Raw genomic sequence first — 23,366 nt, forward strand, 5'->3', positions numbered from 1 at the left:
ATCTATCTATCTATCTATCTATCTATCTATCTATCTATCTATCTATCCATCTCTCTCTCTCTCTCTCTCTCTCTCTCTCTCTCTCTCTCTCTCTCTCACCTCCCTCCCTCCCCTCTCTCATCTAAATCAAGATTCTTTTGATCCTAGAACTCTGCAATAAATCCACAGTAAATAACCCTATAACATAACAACCCAGTGTGTTGTAGTCAAAAGAATAATGGATTTCAGGAGATAGGATTTTATGATAGTCAAAACTTAAAAGACATTAGAGATCATATCTTGAACCCTCAAATCTCCTCCTCCCCCATTTTAGAGGTGAGGAAGCTCCTATCTAGAGAGGTAAAGTCACCCAAATAATGAGTCTCTGAGTTAGGACATAAGCAGAGGTTCTCTGACTCCAAATTCAATTCTCTTTCCATTATACTATAATGCCTTTCTCAAAAAAGATGGATTTGAATCCAGAATAATTGTGTGAACTTGAACAAACAAATCATATACATTTGTTAGGCTTTGGTTTCTTCATCTACAAAAATGTGAAGGCTGGAGTAGATGTGTAATGTGCCTCCCACCTAGGACGCACAGTGGACAGAACATTGGACTTCAGCTCAGGAAGATGAGTTCAAATTATCTAACACAGTAACTTGTGACCCTGGGCAAGTTACTTAATCTCTGTTTCAGCTTCCTTACCTGTAAAATGGGGGCAATAATAGCACCTACCTCCCAGGGTTCTTGTAAAAATCAAATAAAGTAATATTTGCAAACACTTTGCAAGTCCCAAGGTGCTATACAAATGCAATTACTATTATCATCGTTCCAGCTCTAAGTCCTGTGTTTGAGGAATAGAGTAGGGCAGAACCAGGCTTGATAGGAGGCATTTAACAAGGGGAGAAATTTCAACTCAAGAGAAGGAATACCTTCACCAAAATCAGAGCTAAGCTGGCTGTTTCTCATGCCTGTGATGCTCTCTTTCTCTCCTCAGTGTCTCTGGCCTCCTTCAAGCTTCATCTCAAATGGCACTGTAGCCTTCCCCTCCAAAATCATCATCCATCTCTTTTATAGAAGCTCTGTGCAACAGTGGAGAGAGCACAAGACTTGGAGTCCAGAAGACCTGAGTTTGAATCTTGCCTCAGATTCTTGCCTTGAATCTTGCCACTAACTATGTGATCCTGGACAGGTCACTTAACCTCTCTATGTATCAGTCAGTTTCCTATTCTGTAAAATGGGGATAATTATAGTACTTACAGGGTTATTATGAGGATCAAATGAATTTACATGTAGTCTTTGCAAACCTTGATGCAAATATAAATTGTATTATTATGCATCGCATGTATCATTATTATGCATCTTATATGTATCTATGTATTGATAAGTCCCCTATTAGAATGTAAGTTCCCTGAGGGCAGGGCCCGTGTTTTGGCCTTTCTTGCATCTCCAGTGCTTTGCATAGTTCCTGGCACATAGTAAGCATTTAATAAATGCTTGCTGACGATGGAATATCTCAAAAGATGTGAGCTATCATCCCTGGAAGTGTTCAAGCATGGATTAGATCAGGGATGGGGAAACCTGTGGCATCAAGGCCACATGTGGCCTTCTAGGCTCTCTAGTGTGGCCCTTTGACTGAACAGGTCTGTGAAGTTCGGATTTAGTCAAAGGGTTGCACTTAAGGACCTAGAAGGCCACATGTGGCCTTGAGGCTGCAGGTTCCCCATTCCTGGATTAGATGATCACTTATGAGGGCAATTATAAAGGGAGGGGTCTTGTTTCATATAATGGCCTGACTAGATGCCATTTGCGGTCCTTTCTTCCAGCTTTGGAATGTTATGACAGCTATGTTTCTAGCATCAGTGGAGTGGTCTTTCTAACACTATTGTGTTTGGAAACAAAAACAAAGCTGTTATATATCCCAAAGTTCTGATGGAGTCTAAAGGTCCTAGTCTCGGTATGTGGGTGGTTTTAAAAAAATATATCAATAGTTGTTTTATTTATAATTGCAAAAAACCTGAAAGTTTCTAACAAAGTATGACAATAAATGATGATGTTCGTGTCATTGAATAATACTGTTAAGTATACAATTATGTAAAATGAAGCATAATGAAAAATGTGTCACTATATGAAGGGTTAAAACTCAAAGATATCAGAAGGATGGTGACAATATTCCAGGGTGCATATTGCCTTTAGTGAGAAAAAACATTTGGAATCAAACATTTGTTACTTGTCTATTAATTTCGGTGATTCTCCTTTGTAAAGTGCCGTGGTGATTATTAGTAAGTGATTTGATATTTAGGTGATTTTTAAAAATATTCATAACTTTTATTTATAATAGCAAAGAACATGAACATTCATCATAAAAAACATGATAATAAATCATAGATCCTTGTAATTGAATAATACTGTAAATTTGATTTGATATTCTAGCAAATCCAACCCTAAGCTCATGGATACCTTGACTCGGTTGATGTTGCTTCCACTCATGCTTCCACTTCGGTCAATGAGGAAAATGAATTCTCCATGGGTCTTCCGAAGGCTTGATTGGGTTGGCTGGAGGTCAGGGCAGAAGTTGAGCATGAGTACTGAGTGATGAGGGATATCCTTGTGGAGACGTTTCCTGATTATTTCCATCTGGAGGACAAAGAGAATAGCTGGTTTGCGAAAACTATCGAAGGGCTGGAGCAAACCCTCTGGAACTTACACCAGCTTGCCACGTGTCAGTCATGAGTCAGTCAACAAACACTGATGAAGCACCCACAGTGCTTAGTGGGCAATTATGGAGGACACCGAGAATTTAGATCAGTTCTTGCCCTTATGGAGCTCACAGTTTAGCAGGAGGATATGATGGCCACCATACACAGTATCACCTGATTGGAGAATCAGAGAGGTGTAAGGTAAAATACCATGTGAGGTGTGGGTGAGTGTAGAGAACATTACTAATGGGTGGGATAAGGGAAGGGTTCCTGGAAAAGCTAGTGTTTGATTTGGGCTTTAAAAGATGGGTCATAGAATTCACCAGGTGAAGACAAGAAGGGAAGGCATATCAGGTGTAGGAAACTGAGAAAAAGCATAGAGGTGGAAAAAATAGCATTTGGGGAGGATGGAATAGACCAGTCTGTGCTGGTCAGACCCCAGTTTGGAGAGTAGCATGCCTATCAGGAAGTACTATGAAAGGGGAAGACACCCAACCCAGGACACCTGCCACCACTTATCTGCCTCCTCCAAGAAGTCTTTCAGGATTGACTCCACATAACTCCTCCACTTTCTTTCTTAGTATTTCTGTACTTATTTTGTGTCAATTGTTTTGTGTGATCTCTGGTTGTTTTGTACATGGGAATATGTTCTGCCTTTTGTGAGCTACTTAAGACCATATCCCTTCTGTGTCTTTGCACCCTCCTTTTTTTTCCCTGTCAGTTAATAGAACAAATTTGGCTACAAAGCAGATGGTCTTATGAAAGGCAGTGTGATATAATGAAAATAACGCTGGACTTGAAGTTAGGAGAAAACTGGGCTTAGATCCTGGTTCTGACACTTACTAGCTGCTTGGTTATAGAAAAGTTATTTAACCTCACTGAAACTCAGTTTCCTAATCTGTAATACTTGGACCAGTTTCACAGAGTTGTTAGGAGAATCAAATGAGATGTTGTATGGATAGTCCATCAGAATTGGAAAGCCCTATGTGACTGTTATCTATTGCTATTATGATCATAAATCAAAACTTCATAAGTCAGTTCAGATTCAATCTGGCTGAGATTTAATCTAGCTGAGATTCTATCTGACCCACTTGTCAATACAAGCATCACAAATGCTAGGATTCCTTAAGAATCTAGACAATGGTGAGGGTCATTAAGAATCTACCCAATATGATGAATCTTTAATAAACTTTGCTTTACTTTGGCTGAAGAAAAATCTTCAAAGTCAATCATTCAACAAGCATACATTTAGTGCCTACTAAGGGATTTTTGCTAGTGATTCTATGCCCCAGGAGATCCTCTCTTCCATGTCTTATGAGGTTTTTATGAGTTACTGTGACTAAAAAATTCCATCCCCTGGTGGCCATCCCTCTGGAAATATCTTCCTACACTTGGGTAGGTAGCAGATACCCATATTGCCATTGGGTCCATTACTGACGCCTTCCCATCTTGGTAAGACCTTTGAGAGGTCATACCTCTTGTGCTCTGCTAATAGTGTCTTCGAGAAAAGTTAGAGCTGTCCAAAAGCCAGAGTTCCTGGACAGAATCACAACATCTCAGAGGTGGGAGGGACCTCAGGGGTTCTTAAAACCTAGACCAATCAGTACCTAAATGATAATCTTCTCTATATCATGCACAATGAGTGGATGTGTGGCATTTGCTTGGTGACATCCAGTGAGAGAAAATCTACACCTCCTGAGGCCACCCATTCTAGCTCTCATAGTTAGGAAGGTTTTCCTGACATCAAGCTTGAACTGGCCTCTAAAACTTCTGCCTATCATGTCCTGTTCTTCCCACTGGAACCAGTGGACTGTCATTTAAATACTGGTATCAATTCTTGCCCCAGTCCTCAAGACTTCTCTAGGCTAACTATTCCATTGCTTTCAATGATCCTCATGGCACAAACTTGAGTTTTTCCTTTCCATATTGGTTGTCTTCTTTCTGGATACTCTCCAGATTCTTAATGTCGTTACCAAAATTGAACCTGAGCCCAGAAAAGAACCTAACATTCTTGTCACAGTCCAACAGCAAGACTGTAACTTTCCTAGTTCTGTGCATTCCATCTTTCTTAATACTGTCTGAGGTTGTAATTGTTTCCTGGTTGCCATGTCACATTATTAATTCAGCTTTTGAACTTTCAGTTCACTTAAACCCTCTGATATCTAGTCATGCCTTCTCCCATTGTGTAGGTGCGATGTTGACTTTTTGAGCCCGAGGAAGAGATTTTACCTCGATTCTGTTAAATTTCACCCTATCAATTTGGTCCAATGTTGAAGACCATTTAGGAGACCATCAAGTAAAGACTGTGTTGACCATCTGGCAGTGATCCCTGCTTAGATGGCCTTTGAAGTTCTTTTTAGTGTTGAGATTCTATGATTTTGAGAATTAAGGATCAACTTCATGTCATGCTGAACCATCTTGAAAGGAGCCCTTACTAAAGAATGAGGCTTACTAAATAGTAAAAACAGAAAGAGCGTGATATGGCCAATTGAGTGGCTTTGGAGCCAGGAAACCTGGCCTCTGACACATATTGGCTTGTGTGACCATGAACAAGTCATTTAACTTCAGAGTGCTCCCAAGCAGCTCAGTAAGATTCTAAGTTACAAATGTTCAGTTTTCACTAGAGGAAAGACTTTTCAAATCTGCAGTTTTCCACACTGATGAAATCATAGGTCCAGATTAAAAAAAGATTCATATTTACATAATTCTTTTTGTACTTTACATAATTATCTCATTAGATTCTTACAACAACTCCATCAGGAAAGAAGATAGTACATATTTAATTATCATCTTTTTATGGTCGAGGACATGAAGGGTCAGAAAAGTGAAATGATTTGTCCAGATGGGAAATGTTAAATCACCCTCTGGACCGATAACCTTGAAGAGAGCGGATTCTCTGGGCTCGATAATCTCTGATTTCTTGCAATTCTCACCCATGCCAGGAAAATGGTCGATTGAAAGCTGTCTTTCTGTAGGGTCAGGGCACAGGGAGGTATGGTGAAAAGAACACTGGGTTTGGAGTCAGAGGACCAGGGTCTGAATTCTGATTCTGCTACTAACTACCTAGGGGATCTAGGGAAAAGTCAATTCCCCTCTCTGGCTCCCAATGGCCTCTTCCATAAAATGGTAGGATTGGTCAAGATCCTTCCTCTCCAATTCCTTTCAGCTCAATCATTTTGTGATATTCTTTATTCATTACTGCTAGTACTGCATTTCTCCAAAGTGGTTTACCTATATTATCTCATTTGATGCTGGCAATTGTGAGGATTCGGTGCCATTTCTCACAGATTCACATATGGAAAAAATGAGACTGAGAGGTTCCCCAACCTGCTCAGTATCACAGAGTCAGCGAGTGTCTCAAGTGGGCTCTGGACCCAGACCTTCTTGTCTCCTATCCACTGGGGTGTCTCATGTCTGTTGAATAGTCTAAGTGCCCTCAGAGTTCTGCTGTTCTAATATTCTGTGTTTTAAGACCTCTTCCAATTTGACCATTTTGTGTTCTAAGGCTCCCTCCCAGCTCTGACACTCTCTGTTCTAAGGCAGATTCTCCAAGTTTGCACAGTTACTCTTCCAAGGGCCTTGCTGGTTCTGACATTGCATGTTTTAGCATTCTAACTCCAACACTCCATGATGCCAATAAGATTCCTTGATTGTCACAGTCACATCTGGTGGCTGTCCATTCCTATGTCTCAGGGAAGATTTCTTTCTGAAGCAAGGAAGGTAGGTGGCTTCTGAGGTGGACCCAGCAGGGCATATACTGGGGAAGATTCTGCAGTGTCTCCCTGACATCACTTCTCCCTCTGCTGTTATCCAATTACAATAAACTCATCTCTTCACCACTGAGCTAAAGAGAATTCAAGGCATTTGCATAACCAACCAAAGGTGACAAATTAATTCCCTTTTGAGGCTGAATTTCCTGAGCTAACTCATTCAAACAGCAGCTCGGGAGACCCAAGGGGTGCTTCCCCTACCCGTTGGTCAGGAATCTTCTGATGATCCAGACAGCTCTGCTTATGCCCGAAGGTTAGAGTTTTGATGTGGGGAGTCTTGAGAGGCCTGGCTCTGTCCATCTACTTCTCCAAGGGAATCTAGCCTGGGGCTTTTCCAGCCCGGGCAGCCAGACAGTGCAGAGACAAGGCTTGGCCTCACCCTGGCAGAACACTCTGAAATGTGGCTCCCAGGGGATGGGGGGGATGAAATCCACTAGAGTCACTTGAAGTCACTGGCCTGGTTTCCCCATAGTGGGAGTTTGCAAGATGGTGAGAGTGGGGTAGGGTGGTGGTAGTCATGGTTGATGCCAGAGCCCCATGACTGGGCCCAGAGGGGGGATTGAACCCCTGACCTTAGCTTCCTCAATGCTTGACTCTAACCCCCCCGCAACTGTGTAGGCACAGCCTAATCATAAAGAGTGTGTGTGTGTGTGTGTGTGTGTGTGTGTGTGGAGAGATATACACATATACAATATATACACACACTATATATATACATACTACCTGTGCATATGCATATGCTATATATCATATATGTATATTCTCTACCTATATATCCATATTTATATGTATAAACTCCTTTCTAAAAACAGTGCCTCTCTGTCTCTGTCTCTTGAACTGCAGAGTTTTAAAAGTGATGACCAGACTTGGTTTCATTTGATCCTCATAACTCTCCTATGACAGGCTCTAATATTAAAAACAGCAAATCTTTATATAGTGTTTCAAAGTTTGCAAAACACTTCACAAATATTATCACATTTGATTCTCACAATAACCCTGGGAGGTAAGTACTGGTATTATTCCCATTTCATAGATGAGGTGACTGAGGCAGACAGAGGATTAAGTGACTTGCCCAGGATCACATAGCTAGTAAGTATCTGAGGCTAGATGTGAATTCAGGTCTTCCTGAATCTGGGTCCAGCACTCTATCCACTGGGCCCCCTAGATATTACAAGTATTACTTTCAGTTTGTTACTCTTATCATTATACTGAGAGGCAGTATGGTATGGTGAATAAAGAACTAGTGTCAGAGTCAGGAAGACATAGATTCAAATCTGCATCTGACATCGACTGGCAAGTCATTTAATGTCATAGCACCTGTGGCAGAATCCCTAGCTTCTTTCTATATTCAGTTCAAGTGCTATCTTCTATAGGAAGCCCATCCTGACCTCCCCACCACCCCCAAAATGCCTGCAAAATACATTATGTGTGTGTATTTACTTTTCTAAGTACATTTTTCTAGTAGAATGTAAATGTCTTGCAGGAAGGGACTGTGTCATTTTTGTCCTTATATCTCCAGAACCTTGGATAGTTCCTGGGGCATCATACATGTTGAATGAATGGATAATTTTGTTGTACTGTGCTCTAGACCTCAATTTCCTTTTCTGAAAAAATAAGAGGGTTTCCATAGATGATCTCTGAGGACCATCTTCACTCCAAATTTGTGTAGTTCTAAAATTCTGTACCTCATTTCTTAAAGACCAGGATGGCATTCACCCTTCCTCCCGTTTTCTGCCCACCCAAGACAGTCATCTATTTTACCTTTCTCTGAGCGCTGATAATTTTCGTGCTCCCTTTGGTGAAGTCACTTCTCCCCTTCAAGTGCTGCTCAAACTGCCCCTGGGTCATGTCCCCTTGTTCCATCAGGATGTGTGGTATGTGAGGCTCTAGGTGAGGAAGGAAGGAGGAAGAAAAGGGTCAGGAGAACAAACACAATTAAGTTGAATCCTGGAGCTGAGGGACACTGGGAGGAAGCTCAGGGAGCAGAAGTCAGGGAAGGCAATTATGTATTTCTGAAAAGATGGAGATCATTCTTTGCCCACTCTGGCCTGGAGGGTCTGATGATGAGCCACTCACATTCAAGAGCAGGATGGTCTGATGATTGGGAGTTAGAAGGCCTGGGGTTCAGACTCAGATTTTGCCACTTCTGAATTATGTTACCATGAGTAAGTTACTTAGGGTCTCAGTTTCCTCCTCTGAAAGCAAGGGGGTTGGTCTAGATTAGAGATTCTCTAAGTGTGAAGACCCTTAGGGGTCCCTGAGACCTTTTCAGAGGGACTGTAAGGGCCAAACTATTTTTAACAAGCACACTAAGATGTTATTTGCCTACTAAAATACGCCTCCCTTTTCCAACTACATATCTTTGGGAGGTCAAATTTTCTTCATACACTTCAACTGAAAAAAAAACATATCACAAGAAATTAAATGCAGGAGCAGAATACATTAATATCTGTCTTCTATTAAGCCAGATATTAAAGAGATTTGCAAGAATATGCAAAACAATACCACAATTCTCAAGTTTTTGTTTCAGAAAATATAATTTTCATTAAAATATATTATTTATGTTAACATGTAACAGGTTTAGTATTGTTATTTTAAAATGAGTTAATACATCTTTAAAAATTTTATCAGTTTTAATGTCTAGTATAGTAAACATTACTAGATATAACCTACGTAAATAAAAGTTCTTTGGTGTCCTCAGTAATTTTTAAGTGCATAAAGGCCTTTCAGCCCTAAAGTCAACAATCAAAGCAATACAGAAGCTGCACAATGGATACAATGCTCAGGATCCAGGAGGACCTGGGTTCAAATCCAGCCTCAGATACTTAGTGGCTGTGTGACCCTGAGCAAGTCACTTAAGCTTTACCTGTCTCAGTTTCCCCATATATAAAATGAGTAGATTGGACTAAATGGCCTGTAATTCTCCTAGCTCAAAATCTATGGTGTTATCTTTCTAATGATGTCTAAAGATGGGCCAGGAGGTGTTCACTTGGGGTGTAATAACTTGGAGGAAAGAATGTGCCACCTCTTAGCTTTTTATTCAAATTATTATACTCACTAATATGGTACAAAATTTGGCTGTTTTTATATGGCAGAAGTGTGGGTTCTGTCAATGAGCACTCAATAGCAGGACCCTCAACTTTGACAAGTGGCCCATTTCAGGGATACTCTAAGGCCATGGGAGAGGAGTTGGGGGATTCAAGGCTGCCCTACCAGTGGGGTGGATAAGAATCTCCACAGGCCTGTCAAAGGTATGCTTGTTGGCCAAAGTGATGATGACGCTCTTGGCGGAGCGGGCAGATGGGGCAGCATCTGCTCGGATCTCATGGGTGGGACTTTCAACTCCTGAATGGGACAGAAAGGAAGACACAGAGTGAGACACACGTGGTGTGGTGGGATGGGTTCAGAGGGAGGGGAGCAGGGAGATAAGGACACATAGCAATTCACAACCAGAGGAGAGACTCCATGATGGAGTGAGAAGAGGTCTGGGCTGGGAACCTAGTGACCTGAGTTCAAGTCTTTGCTCTGACATTAGCTTGTTGTGTGAACATAGGCAAATCCCTTCAGTTCTCTGGTCATTGGCATTGTTCTCTGTAAAAATGAAGGGATCGAACCAGACGACCTCTAATGCTCTTTTGGGTTCTGATATTCCGCATTCTATGGTCTGTTCCAACTCTGACAGGCCATGTTCTAACGATATGTGTTCCAAGTTTCCTTTTCATATTAACGTTCTGTGATTGCCATCATGGTATGGAGACTTGAGATTTTCCAGTGGAGGCAACTGACTAATGTGCCATCTTCACTAAGTGCCCACTTGGGAGCCTGAGAGGTTGGTAGCCATGGCAGCCTTTATGATTTGAGAACAAGAAACAATGTGCTTTATAGAGACCACTAGCTAGGTGGCAAATTGGATAGAGTGCTGGGTTTAGAGTTGGGAAGACGTGAGTTCAAATCCAGCCTCAGACACATACTAGCTGTGTGACCTTGAGCAAATCACTTAAACTCTATCTCCCTCAGCTTCCTCAACTGTAGGAACATAATAATAGCACCTACCTCCCAAGGTTGTTGTAAGTATTGAATGGGAGAATATTTGTAAAGCATAGTGCCTGGCACATAGTAGGAATGACCCTTAATGACCCTTCCTCCTCCTTCTTTCCTTTTTTCTTATAGTCATGTTTATGAGTTCAAATCCCTTCATCCTTCAACCCTTCCCTCCAATGGATGGTTTATGTAGGTCCCTGGAGAAGGGCAGTGGGAGCCAAGAAAAGACAAGGTGGCTACTCACCTGCGAGGAGGCAAGGTCCGCGAATCTCTAGCTGGAAGCTAAAGTCATACTCCATGGGGTTGGTGATTTCATTGTCTAACAGCTGTGTTATACACAGGGGCTTGCTGGAGTGCTCAAAGTTCTTGGGCATACAAATATGTTTGCTTCTGTAAGGAAAGGGCAAGCAGTTTGGGAAGAATTCAGGAGCTTCGGGGTGTGGAGACAGTAGCAACAGGGAAGGGAAGAGGCCATTTGTAGGCAGGGAGACTGGACCAGGGGGTTAGTGGCACAGGGAGCCAGTCAATGGGCTAGCAGGTAGCTCTATGATTCTTTTTGCCTCCCATTATAAGTTCCAGTCCTGATATAGTTCTGGGATTGGGGTAGACTTGATTCAGTATTCCCCAAAAGGGTTAGTTACCAAGAATGGATAAGAGAAATCCTGGGGGGAAAGAGGCCATGCATTGGAGTGGAATTAAAAAGCCAGAAAACAGATGTGGGGCAGGAGTACATGGGACTCAGGTGGAGGCTATGGAGATGGTTCTATGGTCCCTGATGGATTTCTTTTAAAGGTGGGGGGAACAGAAGGACATAGGGTGGTCCATGGCCATGAGATGCACTGGGATAGAACAGGAAAAGTCCTGGACTAGGAGTCAGGGACCTGAGTTCCTATTGCTGATAAACAGTATCATTTTGGGCAGGGCACTTTCCCTTTCTCTGTGTCTTAGGGTCCTCCCCTGCAAAGCAATGGGTGGGACCAGAAGGTCCCTAAGGCCCCTCCCAGCCTGGGATCTGAAGCCTCCCAACCCCCAGTTCTGACATTCTGCTTTCTAAGGGTCATTCAACCTTTAATATCCATGATAGTTGTCAGGGTTTGGGGTTTTGAGATTTGCCAATGATGACATTGATTGATGTCCTATCTATACCAAAGATCAGGAAGGCAGTCTATTCTACTGAACAGAATGCTGGATTTGGTGTCAGAGAAACCAGGTTCCAGTCTTATCCCTGCCAAGAACTCTTTTTTTTTTTTTGCTTTTTGGAGGGCAATTGGGGTTAAGTTACTTGCCCAAGGTCACAAGGCTAGGTTGTGTGTGTGTGTGTGTGTGTGTGTGTGTGTGTGTGTGTGTTACATGTCTGAGGCTGGATCTGAACTCAGGTTCTCCTGACTCCAGGGCCAGCACTCTACTCACTGCACCACCTAGCCATCCCCCTGCCAAGAACTCTTGCTATGCTCTTAGGTACAGAGATAGCTGAGGGGTCATGAATAATAGAGAACTGACCTTGGGGCCTGGAAGACCTGGCCTCACCTTCCACATACTGGCCATGTGACCCAGGGCAAGTCACTTAACTTCTCAGTGAGTGCTTACACAAATCTCCAAGACTATCAGTTGCAGAGAGGATGTTGTCCTGCATTGGCAGAAGGCATTTCCTCATCTGGGACTTCCCTCTATTAATGAAATCACAGGGTCCAGTTTTTAACCCCTATGATTGTAGGTGATTCATGTAATTGCCATCTCTCCAGGCCACATTTCCTCATTTGTAAAATGATGGGGTTGAAATTAATTGATCTCCAAGGTTCCTTCCAACTCAAAACCCTTTGATCTTCTGTTCCCTTATTTGGAAATCTTAAATTTCCTTTTATTATTCAGTTCCCAGGGCCATTGCTCTTGCAAATTTTAGTTAATATTAACCTCGCTTGACCCTAACCTGTCCCATGGGATGTGTAAATTGACATAGAGCTTTAAACTTTACTTAGATAGAAAGTCAGAGGAGGAACCTTAAATGTCCCTGACTTTTTGGCTTCATGCAAATCTTCCTCAGTCTGTTTGTGAATCCTCTAAATGTAGTTAATCTGCAACCTGACTTAGTTTACCTCTAGATTTTTTTTGATGAAATTTGTTTTCTTAGGGGATGTATGAGATTATGACTGTTCAACGTTTATGACATCAAAGGATGTCATTATAGCATTATAGATCTATCTTCTTAACTTCTACGGCCTGAGAGGAACATACAAGTTTGCAATATGTAAATGAATAATTTCTCTGTCACTGTGATGTAATTTTGCCTCTAAGGAGCTTTGTCAGAATCCTCATGATGTTTATAGGCTTTCTGTGAGGCCTGAACCTATGCCTGAGCATAATACGTAATAATAAAACCTAGGTTTTTGCCTTCATGATTTCTAAATTGTGGTAAATTTATAGTTATCCCTTCCACATGGTGGGGGTTAGGGACATGGCAATCCTGTGATTTGGAAAATCCATGTAAATGTTTTTGTCTTCCCTTTGTACCAGAGAAGAAGTCTGAATTATTATGGTATTAAAAGATAAAATATGTTGATATTATATAATACTATATGTATTTTTGCATTCCTGAGTTTCTAAACTTTTTCTGTGCCATCTGTTGGCCTTCACAAGTTGTCTGTGGCTTCTGGAAAACTTCCCAAAAATTCCCTTTTAATTTCTTATGCCAATCTGTGAAATATCAAAATCACAATGAGGAAAGTCATGGTGTGGAGGGGATGATTGTATCTGACAGAGTTACACAACACATAAAGCCAAAAAGGAGTTTCTTTCTCTTATAACCCTAAGTGTTTTTTTTTCTCTACTTCTGATAATGAATTGTCTTCTCCACCCTTTTGATAACTCAAGACCATTGTTTCTGAAAATCCAGATCTGTGCCTCAGTGATTGAGATGGGAGTGGAAGGCAGAAGGCTAGGATGTAACTGCCTTGGCTGGTCTGTTATAGACTGCAGTGGGCAGTAACCTACATGCCCATTGATACTCCACACTAGGCATCCTCGGATGCTGGTGTTTATTAATATTAAAGTCGATCCTCCCACTTCCACTTTTGAGAGTCTGTCTGCCCTGACAGTCAGGGTCTAGCAGAACCTTTTACCCCTCTCTACATGGAATGGTTAGAAGTAGCTTCATGGGCATCCCTTTACCTGTATTCTTTACTCATTATTTACCCCCCAAAAAACTCCACTGGGCAAGGCAGATGCCAGTGGGAGAGAACCTCAACATAGGATAAGAGGGGTCCCCCTGCTCCATACTCATAGCTTGTTTGGACCCAGAAGTCCCCTATGGACCCTCAGGTGTGCAAGCTCCAGAGCTGGTCCAGAGGGATCATTTCCCTTTCCCCAGTGGCCTGCCTTATCTGGTCTCCGGAGGGCATTAGCTGCTTTCATGGACCTTATCTCTTTCAGAAGAGGGTCTGAAAGGATTGCCTTCCCCATCCCCACAATGTTCACACTATGAAAGCAATGGGAGCAGATCCTACTGCTGCTGTCCTCCAAACTGTGAAGAGTCAGCCTCCTAGCTCTAGGGCCAAGGGGTCACTCACCCTCGGTGCTGTTGGGTAGAGATGCTGTTATCTGAGTGACGGACTGGCGGGACACACACAGCCGGCAGCAGGACCCTCAGGGCTCCACTGGGAAGAGTCTGAAGCTCTGAGGAGGTGCTGATAAAGATGGACACACTTTCCAGGGGGCCAATGGTACCCAGGTTGGCCACAAACACAATCCGTTCCAGGTCTTCATCCAGAGTGATCTTGCCTAACGAGAATGACACGGGATGAAAAGAGTAACCCAGGAAACAACAACTTCCTTGGAGATGGGACTCAAATGAGCTCAACTGACTTGAAGTGAAGTGAACTGAGTTGAAATGAACTGAGTTTCCATGAATTTCAGTTCAAGTAGTAAAATTCAGTTCAATTCAGGTCAGTTATTTAATTTATTGAAAGCAATTTAATTGAATTCAATTCAGTCTAGTCTATTTCAATTCAATTAATTAGTTTTTACTGAGGGCCTCCTATGGGGGATGAGGGAGAAAGATTATAATTAAAGTATTCCCTGCATACAATATTGGATTTGATCAGGATGTTGGCTAGTTTTGCTGAACTGGCTTCTTTTTCTTTTTTTTCCCCTTTGTTTTAAGGGAGGTTCTCTATTGGGAAATAATATAGAAACCAAACATATCAGTAAAATCTTTTTGAAGGAGAAGGAAAGAGGGAGGAAGGAAGGAAAGAAGGGAATGAAAGAGACAGAAGAGAGACAAAGGGAAAGAGTAAGAGAGAGACAAAGAAAAGAGGGAGAGAAAAAGGAGGAGAGACAATCCTAGATTATAATGTCTTCAATGACTACCACTGTTCACCAAATAAAAGTAAAAAAAGTGTGCCATTCAAGGCCCTCCATAATCTTGTTCCAAATTACATGTCTAGCTTTATCTCATACTACTTCATGTTCGCCACATTCCACCCAAACTGGATCAATGGCTATTTCCCCATCTCCCATTTGTGGACATTCTGTTCATCTCTGAAGGCCTAGTTCAGGTACTACCATCCTGTATGAAGTCGTTGGAGCAGAGAAGTGAGAACTTCAGTCATGGGGAAGAGTCTGTGCAAAGGTATGGAGGTGAGGGATGAACTATCAAATACAGGTTGCTGCAAGTTGACTAATTTTTCTAGGGTAATGTGAAGACAACCCAGAAAGATAGGTTGTGGACAGATCCTACAGGGATTTAAATGCCAGATGGAGGAGTTTTGATTTCATCCTTGAGGTAAAAGAGAGATTCCAAAGTTGCTTGAGGAGGGGACCAACCATGGTCAGTCTGGTGTTTTAGAAAGAACAATTTAAGCATTATGTGGATGAAGGACTGGAGAGCACAGAGGCAGAGAGATTGGTTAAGAGACTATTTCAATAGCCCAGAGGAGAGGGAGGAGAAGTGATAAGAGCCTGAACTCGGGCGCTGGCTCTATAAGTAGAGAGAGGGGGACAGAGACCCGAGATGTAGAGATAGAATCAATAACATTTGATAACTGGTTGATCATGGGGTGATAGTGAGGTAAGGCAGAGGAAAGAGTTGAAGATGACACATGACTGAGGTGACAGGAAGGATAGTGGTAATAGGGAAATAGTAATGGGAAATTAGGAAGGGGATGGCATTTGGAGGAAAGTCATAGGGTTCCATTTGGATATGTTGAGTTTGAGATGCTGAAAGATCATCCAAGTATAGAGGAATGACTCATCAAATGAATGAATGAATGAAAAAAGCATCTTAAAGCACCTACTATGTCCCAGATACTATCAGAGATGAACAGAAGGAAACTGACTTAGATCACCTAGGTCTCATCTTATAGATGAGGAAAAGGAGACACAGAGAATTCATTACTAGAGAAGAGGCAGGGATTAATTGACAAGGATAGCAAGGCGTATGGCTTGGATTCCATACTTGTGGAAAGAGGACCGGTATCAAGGACATCCAAGATCCATCCAAATATTTTAGTATTGACAAATGAAGAAACAGTCTCAGAGAAGTAAGGAGACTTGCCTAGGGTCACACAGCTAAGTAGTAACAGGATTAGATCCCAGGCATCACTAGATGATGTATTTAGGGTTTTTAAAGGACCTAACCTTTTTACTTTAAGAATGAGAATGGGGTGGCCAGGTAGCACAGCAAGTAAGAGCACCAGCTCCAGTGTCGGGAAGACCTGGAGATCGAATCCCAGGCTCAGACACTTAGCACCCATCCAGAAACACCTGGCCGTGTAACCTTGAGCAAGTTACTTAACCCCAATTGCTTAGGGGTGGCCAGGTAGCACAGCAAGTAAGAGCACCAGCTCCAGTGTTGGGACGACCTGGATCAAATGCCAGGCTCAGACACTCAGCACCACACCCAGAAATAACTGGACGTGTAACCTTGAGCAAGTTACTTAACCCCAATTGCTTTAAAAAAAAAAGAATGAGAATGCTGAGGTCTAGAGAAATTAATTCACTTACACAAGGTCACACAGCTAGTTATTAAAATGGCAGGGGCTATGATTGAAACTAGATTCTCTTACTCTAAACCAAGGGCATTTTCTATGACATTATGTTGCTTCCTGAGAAACTGATATAGGCAGAGCCAAGATGATGAATCAGAGGCAGCAACTGAGCTGAACTTTGTCAACATTCCCCTCCTAACAACTTTAAAATAATGCCTCAGATAAAGTTTTGGAGTGTCAGAGACAACAAAAGTTGGGGGTGAGACATTTTTCTGGCCTAAGAAAACTTAGGAGGACTACTAGAGAGGTCTGTCACATTGGGGTGGACAGCAGCAGCTTTAGGGGCTCTCAGTCCAGAGATGGTAAGGGGGTTGGATAAATTTTGAGAGATTACAGGGGATCTGCTTCTGGCATTGGGTACATCTGGTGCTGATTGGCAACTCTATTGTCCATATACAGTTCTGGGTCACAGTTCCAGAGCACAAGGAGTCCTGGTTGGTCATAAGGGGACAGAGGTCCTGGTCACAATTTTGGGGTCAAGAGGAGAGCTAGTGCTTGCAGCTGCCAGGGAGTAGGGGCCCTTTCTGGGTAAAGATCAGAGCCCATATCAGGAGAGCAGTGACCGTACTTCTACCCAAATCACACTACTTTGAAAGCACTAAAATTTGTGGACCCCCAGAACTAGCTCTGAAAACAGCAGGATAAAAACCCTGAAGGTTGGCATAGTGCCTGCCCACCTCTAGGTGAGCAGAGTCCAACTTTAATGTAAAGTTCAAAATCAAGAAATAGACTGGGAAAAAAGAAAAAAACAACACAAAAGAATTTGACCATTAAAAGCTACTATGGGGGAGAGTAGGTGGCACAGTGAATAGAGCACCTGCCCTAGAGTCAGGAGAACCTGAATTCAAATCTGTTCTCAGACACTTAACACAAAACTAGCCATGTGACCTTGAGCAAGTCACTTAATCCCAATTGCCCTACCTTATCTCCTCCAAAAAGCAAAAAAAAAAAAGCTACTACAGTAGTAGGGAAGACCAAGGCATAAACTCAGAAGAAGACAATAGCATGAAAACAGATGCAAACAAAACCTCAAAGAAAAATGCTAATTGGACATATGCCCAACAAGAATTCCTGGGAAGAATCAAGAGATAAGAGTGGTAGAAGAAAAATTGGGAAAAGAAATGAGATTACTGCAAGGATATTATGAAAAGAGAATTAACAGCTTGGTAAAAGAGGCACAAAAATACTGAAAAAATAACAACTTATAAAACAGAATTGGTCTAGTAAAAGAGGCACAAAAAATCACTGAAGAACTTAAAAAGCAAAATAGACCAAATGGAAAATGAGGCATAAAAATTCATTACAGAAAAGAACTCCTTATAAAGCAAAACTGGACAGATAGGAAAAGAGGTACAAAAGCTCCCTGAAGAAAACAATTATTTAAAAATTAGAATTGGGCAAGTGGAAGCTAATGACTCCATGAGATATCAAGAAACAATAAAACAGTCAAAAGAATGAAAAAATAGAAGAAAAAGTGAAATATCTCATCAAGAAAAAAAACCAATCTGGAAAATAGATTGAGGAGAGATAGTTTAAGAATTATTAAACGACCAGAAATCTATGATAAAAAAAAAGGACCTGGACATCATCTTTCAAGAAACTGTCAAGGAAAACTGCCCTGATATTCTACAACTAGAGGGTAAAATAGACATTGAATCTACCAATCATCTCATGATAGAAATCCCAAAATGAAAACTCCCATGAATATCATAGCCAAATTTTAGAGCTCCCAGGTCAAGAAGAAAATATATCAAGCAGATAGAAAGAAACAATTCAAATATCATGAGGCCACAGTAAGGACCACACAAGATTTAGTGACTTCCATATTAAAGGAACAGAGGGCTTGAAATATGATATTCTGGAAGGAAAAGAAGCTAGTATTACAACCTACTCAGCAAAATTGAGTATAATCCTTTAATCCTTGAGTATAATTTCAGGGGGAAAATGGGTATTTAATGAAACAGAGAACTTTCAATCATTCCTGATGAAAAGACCAGAGTTGAATAGAAAATTTGACATTAAGAAAAACATTAAAAGGTAAACATATAAGAGAAACTATAAGAGAATTCTTATGTTAAATTCTTTACATTCTTATGGGAAGATGATTCATGTAACTCCTAAGAACTTTATAATTATTATTGCATTTAGAAGGTGTCTATATGGACAGAGGGCATGAATATGTGTCAATTATGTTGGAATGATCTGCCAAAAAAAGAGGGGGTGACAAATAGGGCTGTACTGGGAGAAGGGTAAGGGAGAGGTAGAAGGGATATAAAAATAAAAGATATAAAATAAAATATACTTATATATTAAAAATACAAAATAAAATATAAAAATAAAAGATATAAAAACATAAACGAGGCATTCACTCAAGTAAGAGCTTTTACAGTGCAGGGGGAAATGGTAGGGGTGGAGGGCATGCTTGAACCTCACTCTTATTGAAATTGGTTCACTGAGGGAAGAATATATATGTGTGTGTATATATATATATATATATATATATATATATATATACACACACACACTTGATTGTGTATAAAAATCTATCTTACCCAATAGAGAAATGGGAAAGGAAGAGGTTAAGAGAAAGAGTGGGGGATGATAAAAGGGAAGGCAGATTAAGGGAGGCAGCAGTTAGAAGCAAAATACACTTTTGAGGAGGGATAGGATAAAAAGAGAGAAAATAATAAACAGAAGGAATCGGGAAATGCACAGTGATAATAACTGTGAATGTGAATGGAATGTATTTACTTATAAAAAGGAGGCCAAGAGCAGAATGGATTAGAAACCAGAATCCATCAATATGGTGTTTAGAAGAGACGTACCCAAAACAGAAAGACAGAGAGTGAAAAAGCGCTGGAGTGGAATCTAACATGCTTCAGCTGAATTAAAAAAGGAAGGGGTAGCAATTGTGATCCCAGACAAAGCAAAAGCAAAAATAGACCTAATTAAAAGAGATAATCAGGGAAATTACATCTTATTAAAGGATACCATAGGCAATGAAATTATATAAACACTTTTTTACACCAAGTTTCTCTGGTTTATAAAGGCCTCCTTTCTCAAATATAGAGAGAAGTGAGTCAAATTTACTAAAGAATAGCCATTCCTTAATTGATAAATAGTCAGTGGATATGAATGGGCAGTGTTCAGAAAAAGAAATCAAAACTATCTATGGTCATATGAAAAAGATGCTCTAAATTACTATTGATTAGAGAAATGCAAATCAAAACAACTCTGAGGTACCATCTCTCACCTATCAGAAATGACAAATGCTGGAGGGGATAAGGGAAAATAGACACACTAATGAACTATGGGTGGAGTAGTGAACTGATCCAACCATCCTGGAGAACAATTTGAAGCTATGCCTTTTGATCCAACAATACCATTAAGAAGGTCTATATCCTCAAGAGATCAAAGAGAGAGGAAAAGGACCTATATATACAAAAATATTTTTCATAGCTCTTTCTGTAGTGAAAAGATAGGGAAACTGAGGGGATGCTCATCAAGTGGGGAATGACTGAACAAGTTGTGGCGTATGATTGTGATAGAGTGCTATTGTGCTATAAGAAATAATGAGGGGAGTGGTTTCAGAAAAACATTGGCAAGACATATATGGACTGACACAAAGTTAAGTGGGCAGAACCCAGACATCATTATACAAGTAACAACTATGTTGTAGTAATGATGAACTATGAATGACTTGGCTACTCTGATCAATATAATGATCCAAGACAGTTCCAAAGGACTTACGATAAAAAAAATGCTGTCCACCTCCAGAGAAAGAACTGGTGAACTCAAAGTGCAAATTGAAGTATAGTTTTCCCATTTTTTCCCTTGCTTTATTTATTTAATTTTAGCAATAAGGCTGATATGGAAGCATGCTCTGCATGATTTCACATGTATAATTGATCTCATATTGCTTGCCTTCTCAGTGGGTGGAGGGGTAGAAGTGAGAAGGAGGGAGAGAATTTGTAACTCTAAATTGAAAAAGAATGTTAAAAATATGACTGACTTGTGAGGTTCCTGGCAAAGCCATAGCTAGAAATTTATGTGTCTGGGTCAAAAGACACCAGACTGCTCCTTGTCTCAAAACAAACCCTAGGTTGAGGGGAAGGCGGGAAGGAGACAGACACCCATGAAAGTAGAGATAGCAGCGTTGGGCAAGGCAGGGCACTACAGAATTTACCCCAACTTACCTATTTTAACTAATTATTCTCAAGAGCTAGGTCCTAAGCTCTGCTATTTCTACTTAATTAAGGATTGCAAGTATGGTTAGTACCTTCTAAACTTGGCATCCTGGGACAAAGTTCTAGTTATTCCACCCTAGTTATGGTTAAGGTTCTCGGTCCCAGTCCCAACCCCAAGCTCAATAAAAGGTCTTCTTACCCGTACCATTATGAGGTCGGTGATTGTCAAAGTAGCCACTGTTCAGTTTGGCTTTGTCTTTGATCTGTACTGTTACGGCTCTCTCAGAGATGATCGCTTCAAACCCGACCACTGTGGTATACTCGTCCAGGGGGTACACGAAGAGGCCTGCCGGGGGAAGGTACCCCGCCCCCACCATGGGCATTGAATGACTGAATGGCATCCACCCGAGGTTCCCTTCACCCCTGTGTCTCATAGGTTCCCTGAAACGAAGGTTGCCATTGTGGTACACGGAAACCATAAGGATATAGCCACCAGGAGCTGTGTTTGGAGTCAGAGGACCAGGACTCTATGTACCAGCTCTATGACCTTGGACTTCCCTCCTCTAAAGTAGCATAAAGAATTGGGCTTAATGATCTCCACTGTCCCTCCTAGCATTGTCTATGATTCTATGAACTCCTCCCTCATGACACCTGACATATAAATGTCAGGTTACATATAAGCCCCTTAAGGTTTGCGAAGCACTTTGCATCCAGACAGTATCTCTTGACCCGCACAATGTTGTAATCCACAAGTGACATTATCACCATTTTCCAACTGAGGAAACTCCAGATATGAAAACTTAAGCGACTCTGCCAGGGGTGCCAGAACCAGGAAGAGTTGGAGGTGGAAACTGAGGTCTTCCTTAATCCAAGTCCAGTATTTTATCATGGGATCACAAATCAGAGGCCATTTATTCTGGCACCATCATTTTTACAGATGAGGAAACTGAGGTCCAGGGAAGTCAAGTGACTTAAGTAAAATCACAAAGATAGCATCAGAGGCAGAATGTGGACCTACCACTTGTCCCTCCAGAGCCATTAAATGCTCTCTTGCTTGACTGCTCAGAGCAGAGTGGTGAAGGCTTTTCCATTGGAGCATGTCACCACTAGCCAGAGGTATCAAATTTGTGGCCTCATACAACACAAAAGCCCTGAGTGCTACCTGAACCAGACTGAAATGCAACTGGGAAATGTTGAACAAAACAAATAAAAATACAGTAAAACATAGATGATGTTAATTTGTGTTTTTTTGAATAAATATCTAAAGGAAGGATTGTTTCCGTTTGTCTGACTCCACTATCCTAGACCATGTTAGGCAAGTTGCTTGTGTGCTCTCTGGGACTCATCTAGAGAAGGAGGGGTTGAACCAGATTGCATTAGGTCTCCATCCTGTGTGAATCTTAGTGTGAGTCCAACCCAGATGGCATTTCCAGACAACTTCACATATACCATCTCATTTGATGATCCTAGCATTCCCTCTTAGAGATATATGAGGCAATGATTATCATCCCTGTTTTGCAGCTGAGGTCAAGAGAACAGAAGGAATTGCTCTGGGTCATAGACATGGTAGGGGGTCAGACCAGGACCTTGTGATTACAGAAGTCAGTGGTCTTTCCTATTCAGCACAGCTGCCTCCATTTGGGGGACCATTCACTCTTACTGGTGGAGCCTCAGAGAAACTCATAACAAAATGAGTAACAAAGAGAGGATTGGTGGCAATGTTGGGGGGTTCAAATCCAGGTCCTCTAACTTCAAGTCAGGGCTCTGTCCCTCATAGGACAGTGGGGTTTGCTTCACATAAAATAAGGGCTCCCTGAGATGGGCTGGTGCTACACAGGGGACATGAGACTTTATAGTTGGGACTCACCCTACCCGAATGGAGTCATCCTCCCAACCAACTGTTTAGTGGGTGATAGCCCGGGACTGAGAATGAGACTGTTCACCTGTCCTGGACATCCAGCATCCAAGCTGGGCTGGCATGGGGTGGGGGGCAAAGTGTGTGTAGCAGCAGGGGGGATCTTTACCTTGGAAAGGCTGGACTTCCACATTGCCATAGGTGAGAGAGGCCATGAGGCCAAAGGCAAAGCCCTGGACACAGGAGGTAATGTCAGAAGAGGTGAGTGGAAGCGGTTCCCAGGTACTAGAGTTGAGCAGGCCAGGCATCCTGCTGCTGCTGCTTTCACTGGTCTGGACCTCTTTGACCTGCAGGAGACATGGCAGTAATGAAAACTCTCTCTTGGTTCCTGTCTCCTCAGCATCCACCTTATTCCTATCCCCCAGGTCTCACTCTCACAACTCCCACTGCTGTGTGGCTTTTTTCATAGCAACCTTGGAAGGGGAAAGTACAAATATTCCCATTTGGCAGATGAGGAAACTGAGGTTCATAAAGGAAAAGTTCAATATCACATAGCTAGCCCTTTGCTGCTATAGGATTTTCCAGTTTGATTCAATGTGATTGAGCAAATATTTATTATCTTCGAACTGTTTGGGGATATGAAGACAAAATGTGAATTGTCTCTGCCCTGAAGATACTTATAATCAACTGCTGGGGATATAGCATGTGCATAAATGTCTTATTCTTCAACAGAATGTAAGGTTGCTGAGGACAGGAGCTACTTCATTCTGGACGGTGTATCCTGAAGTACC

General features: G+C 41.6%; 1 protein-coding gene across 1 annotated transcript in view; it reads right to left on the reverse strand.

Annotated features, from left to right (window-relative positions):
* The window catches only part of VWA5B1 (von Willebrand factor A domain containing 5B1), a 79,829-nt gene extending 56,946 nt beyond the window's left edge, over positions 1 to 22,883 (reverse strand). Inside the window, exons 1-7 of the mRNA XM_069078461.1 lie at positions 22,745 to 22,883; positions 20,920 to 21,066; positions 14,056 to 14,266; positions 10,737 to 10,882; positions 9,665 to 9,796; positions 8,213 to 8,337; positions 2,443 to 2,619 (exon numbers count right to left, since the gene is read on the reverse strand). Coding sequence (XP_068934562.1) covers positions 2,443 to 2,619; positions 8,213 to 8,337; positions 9,665 to 9,796; positions 10,737 to 10,882; positions 14,056 to 14,266; positions 20,920 to 21,066; positions 22,745 to 22,883 — 1,077 coding nt within the window. The remainder of the gene's footprint in view (positions 1 to 2,442; positions 2,620 to 8,212; positions 8,338 to 9,664; positions 9,797 to 10,736; positions 10,883 to 14,055; positions 14,267 to 20,919; positions 21,067 to 22,744) is intronic.
* Between the last annotated feature and the right edge of the window lie 483 nt (positions 22,884 to 23,366).

The sequence above is a fragment of the Petaurus breviceps genome, unplaced genomic scaffold (genome assembly GCF_028583685.1).
Source record: "Petaurus breviceps papuanus isolate PSGF00001 unplaced genomic scaffold, PetGlider_PUasm1.0 91041, whole genome shotgun sequence".
NCBI classification, from domain to species: Eukaryota; Metazoa; Chordata; class Mammalia; order Diprotodontia; family Petauridae; genus Petaurus; species Petaurus breviceps.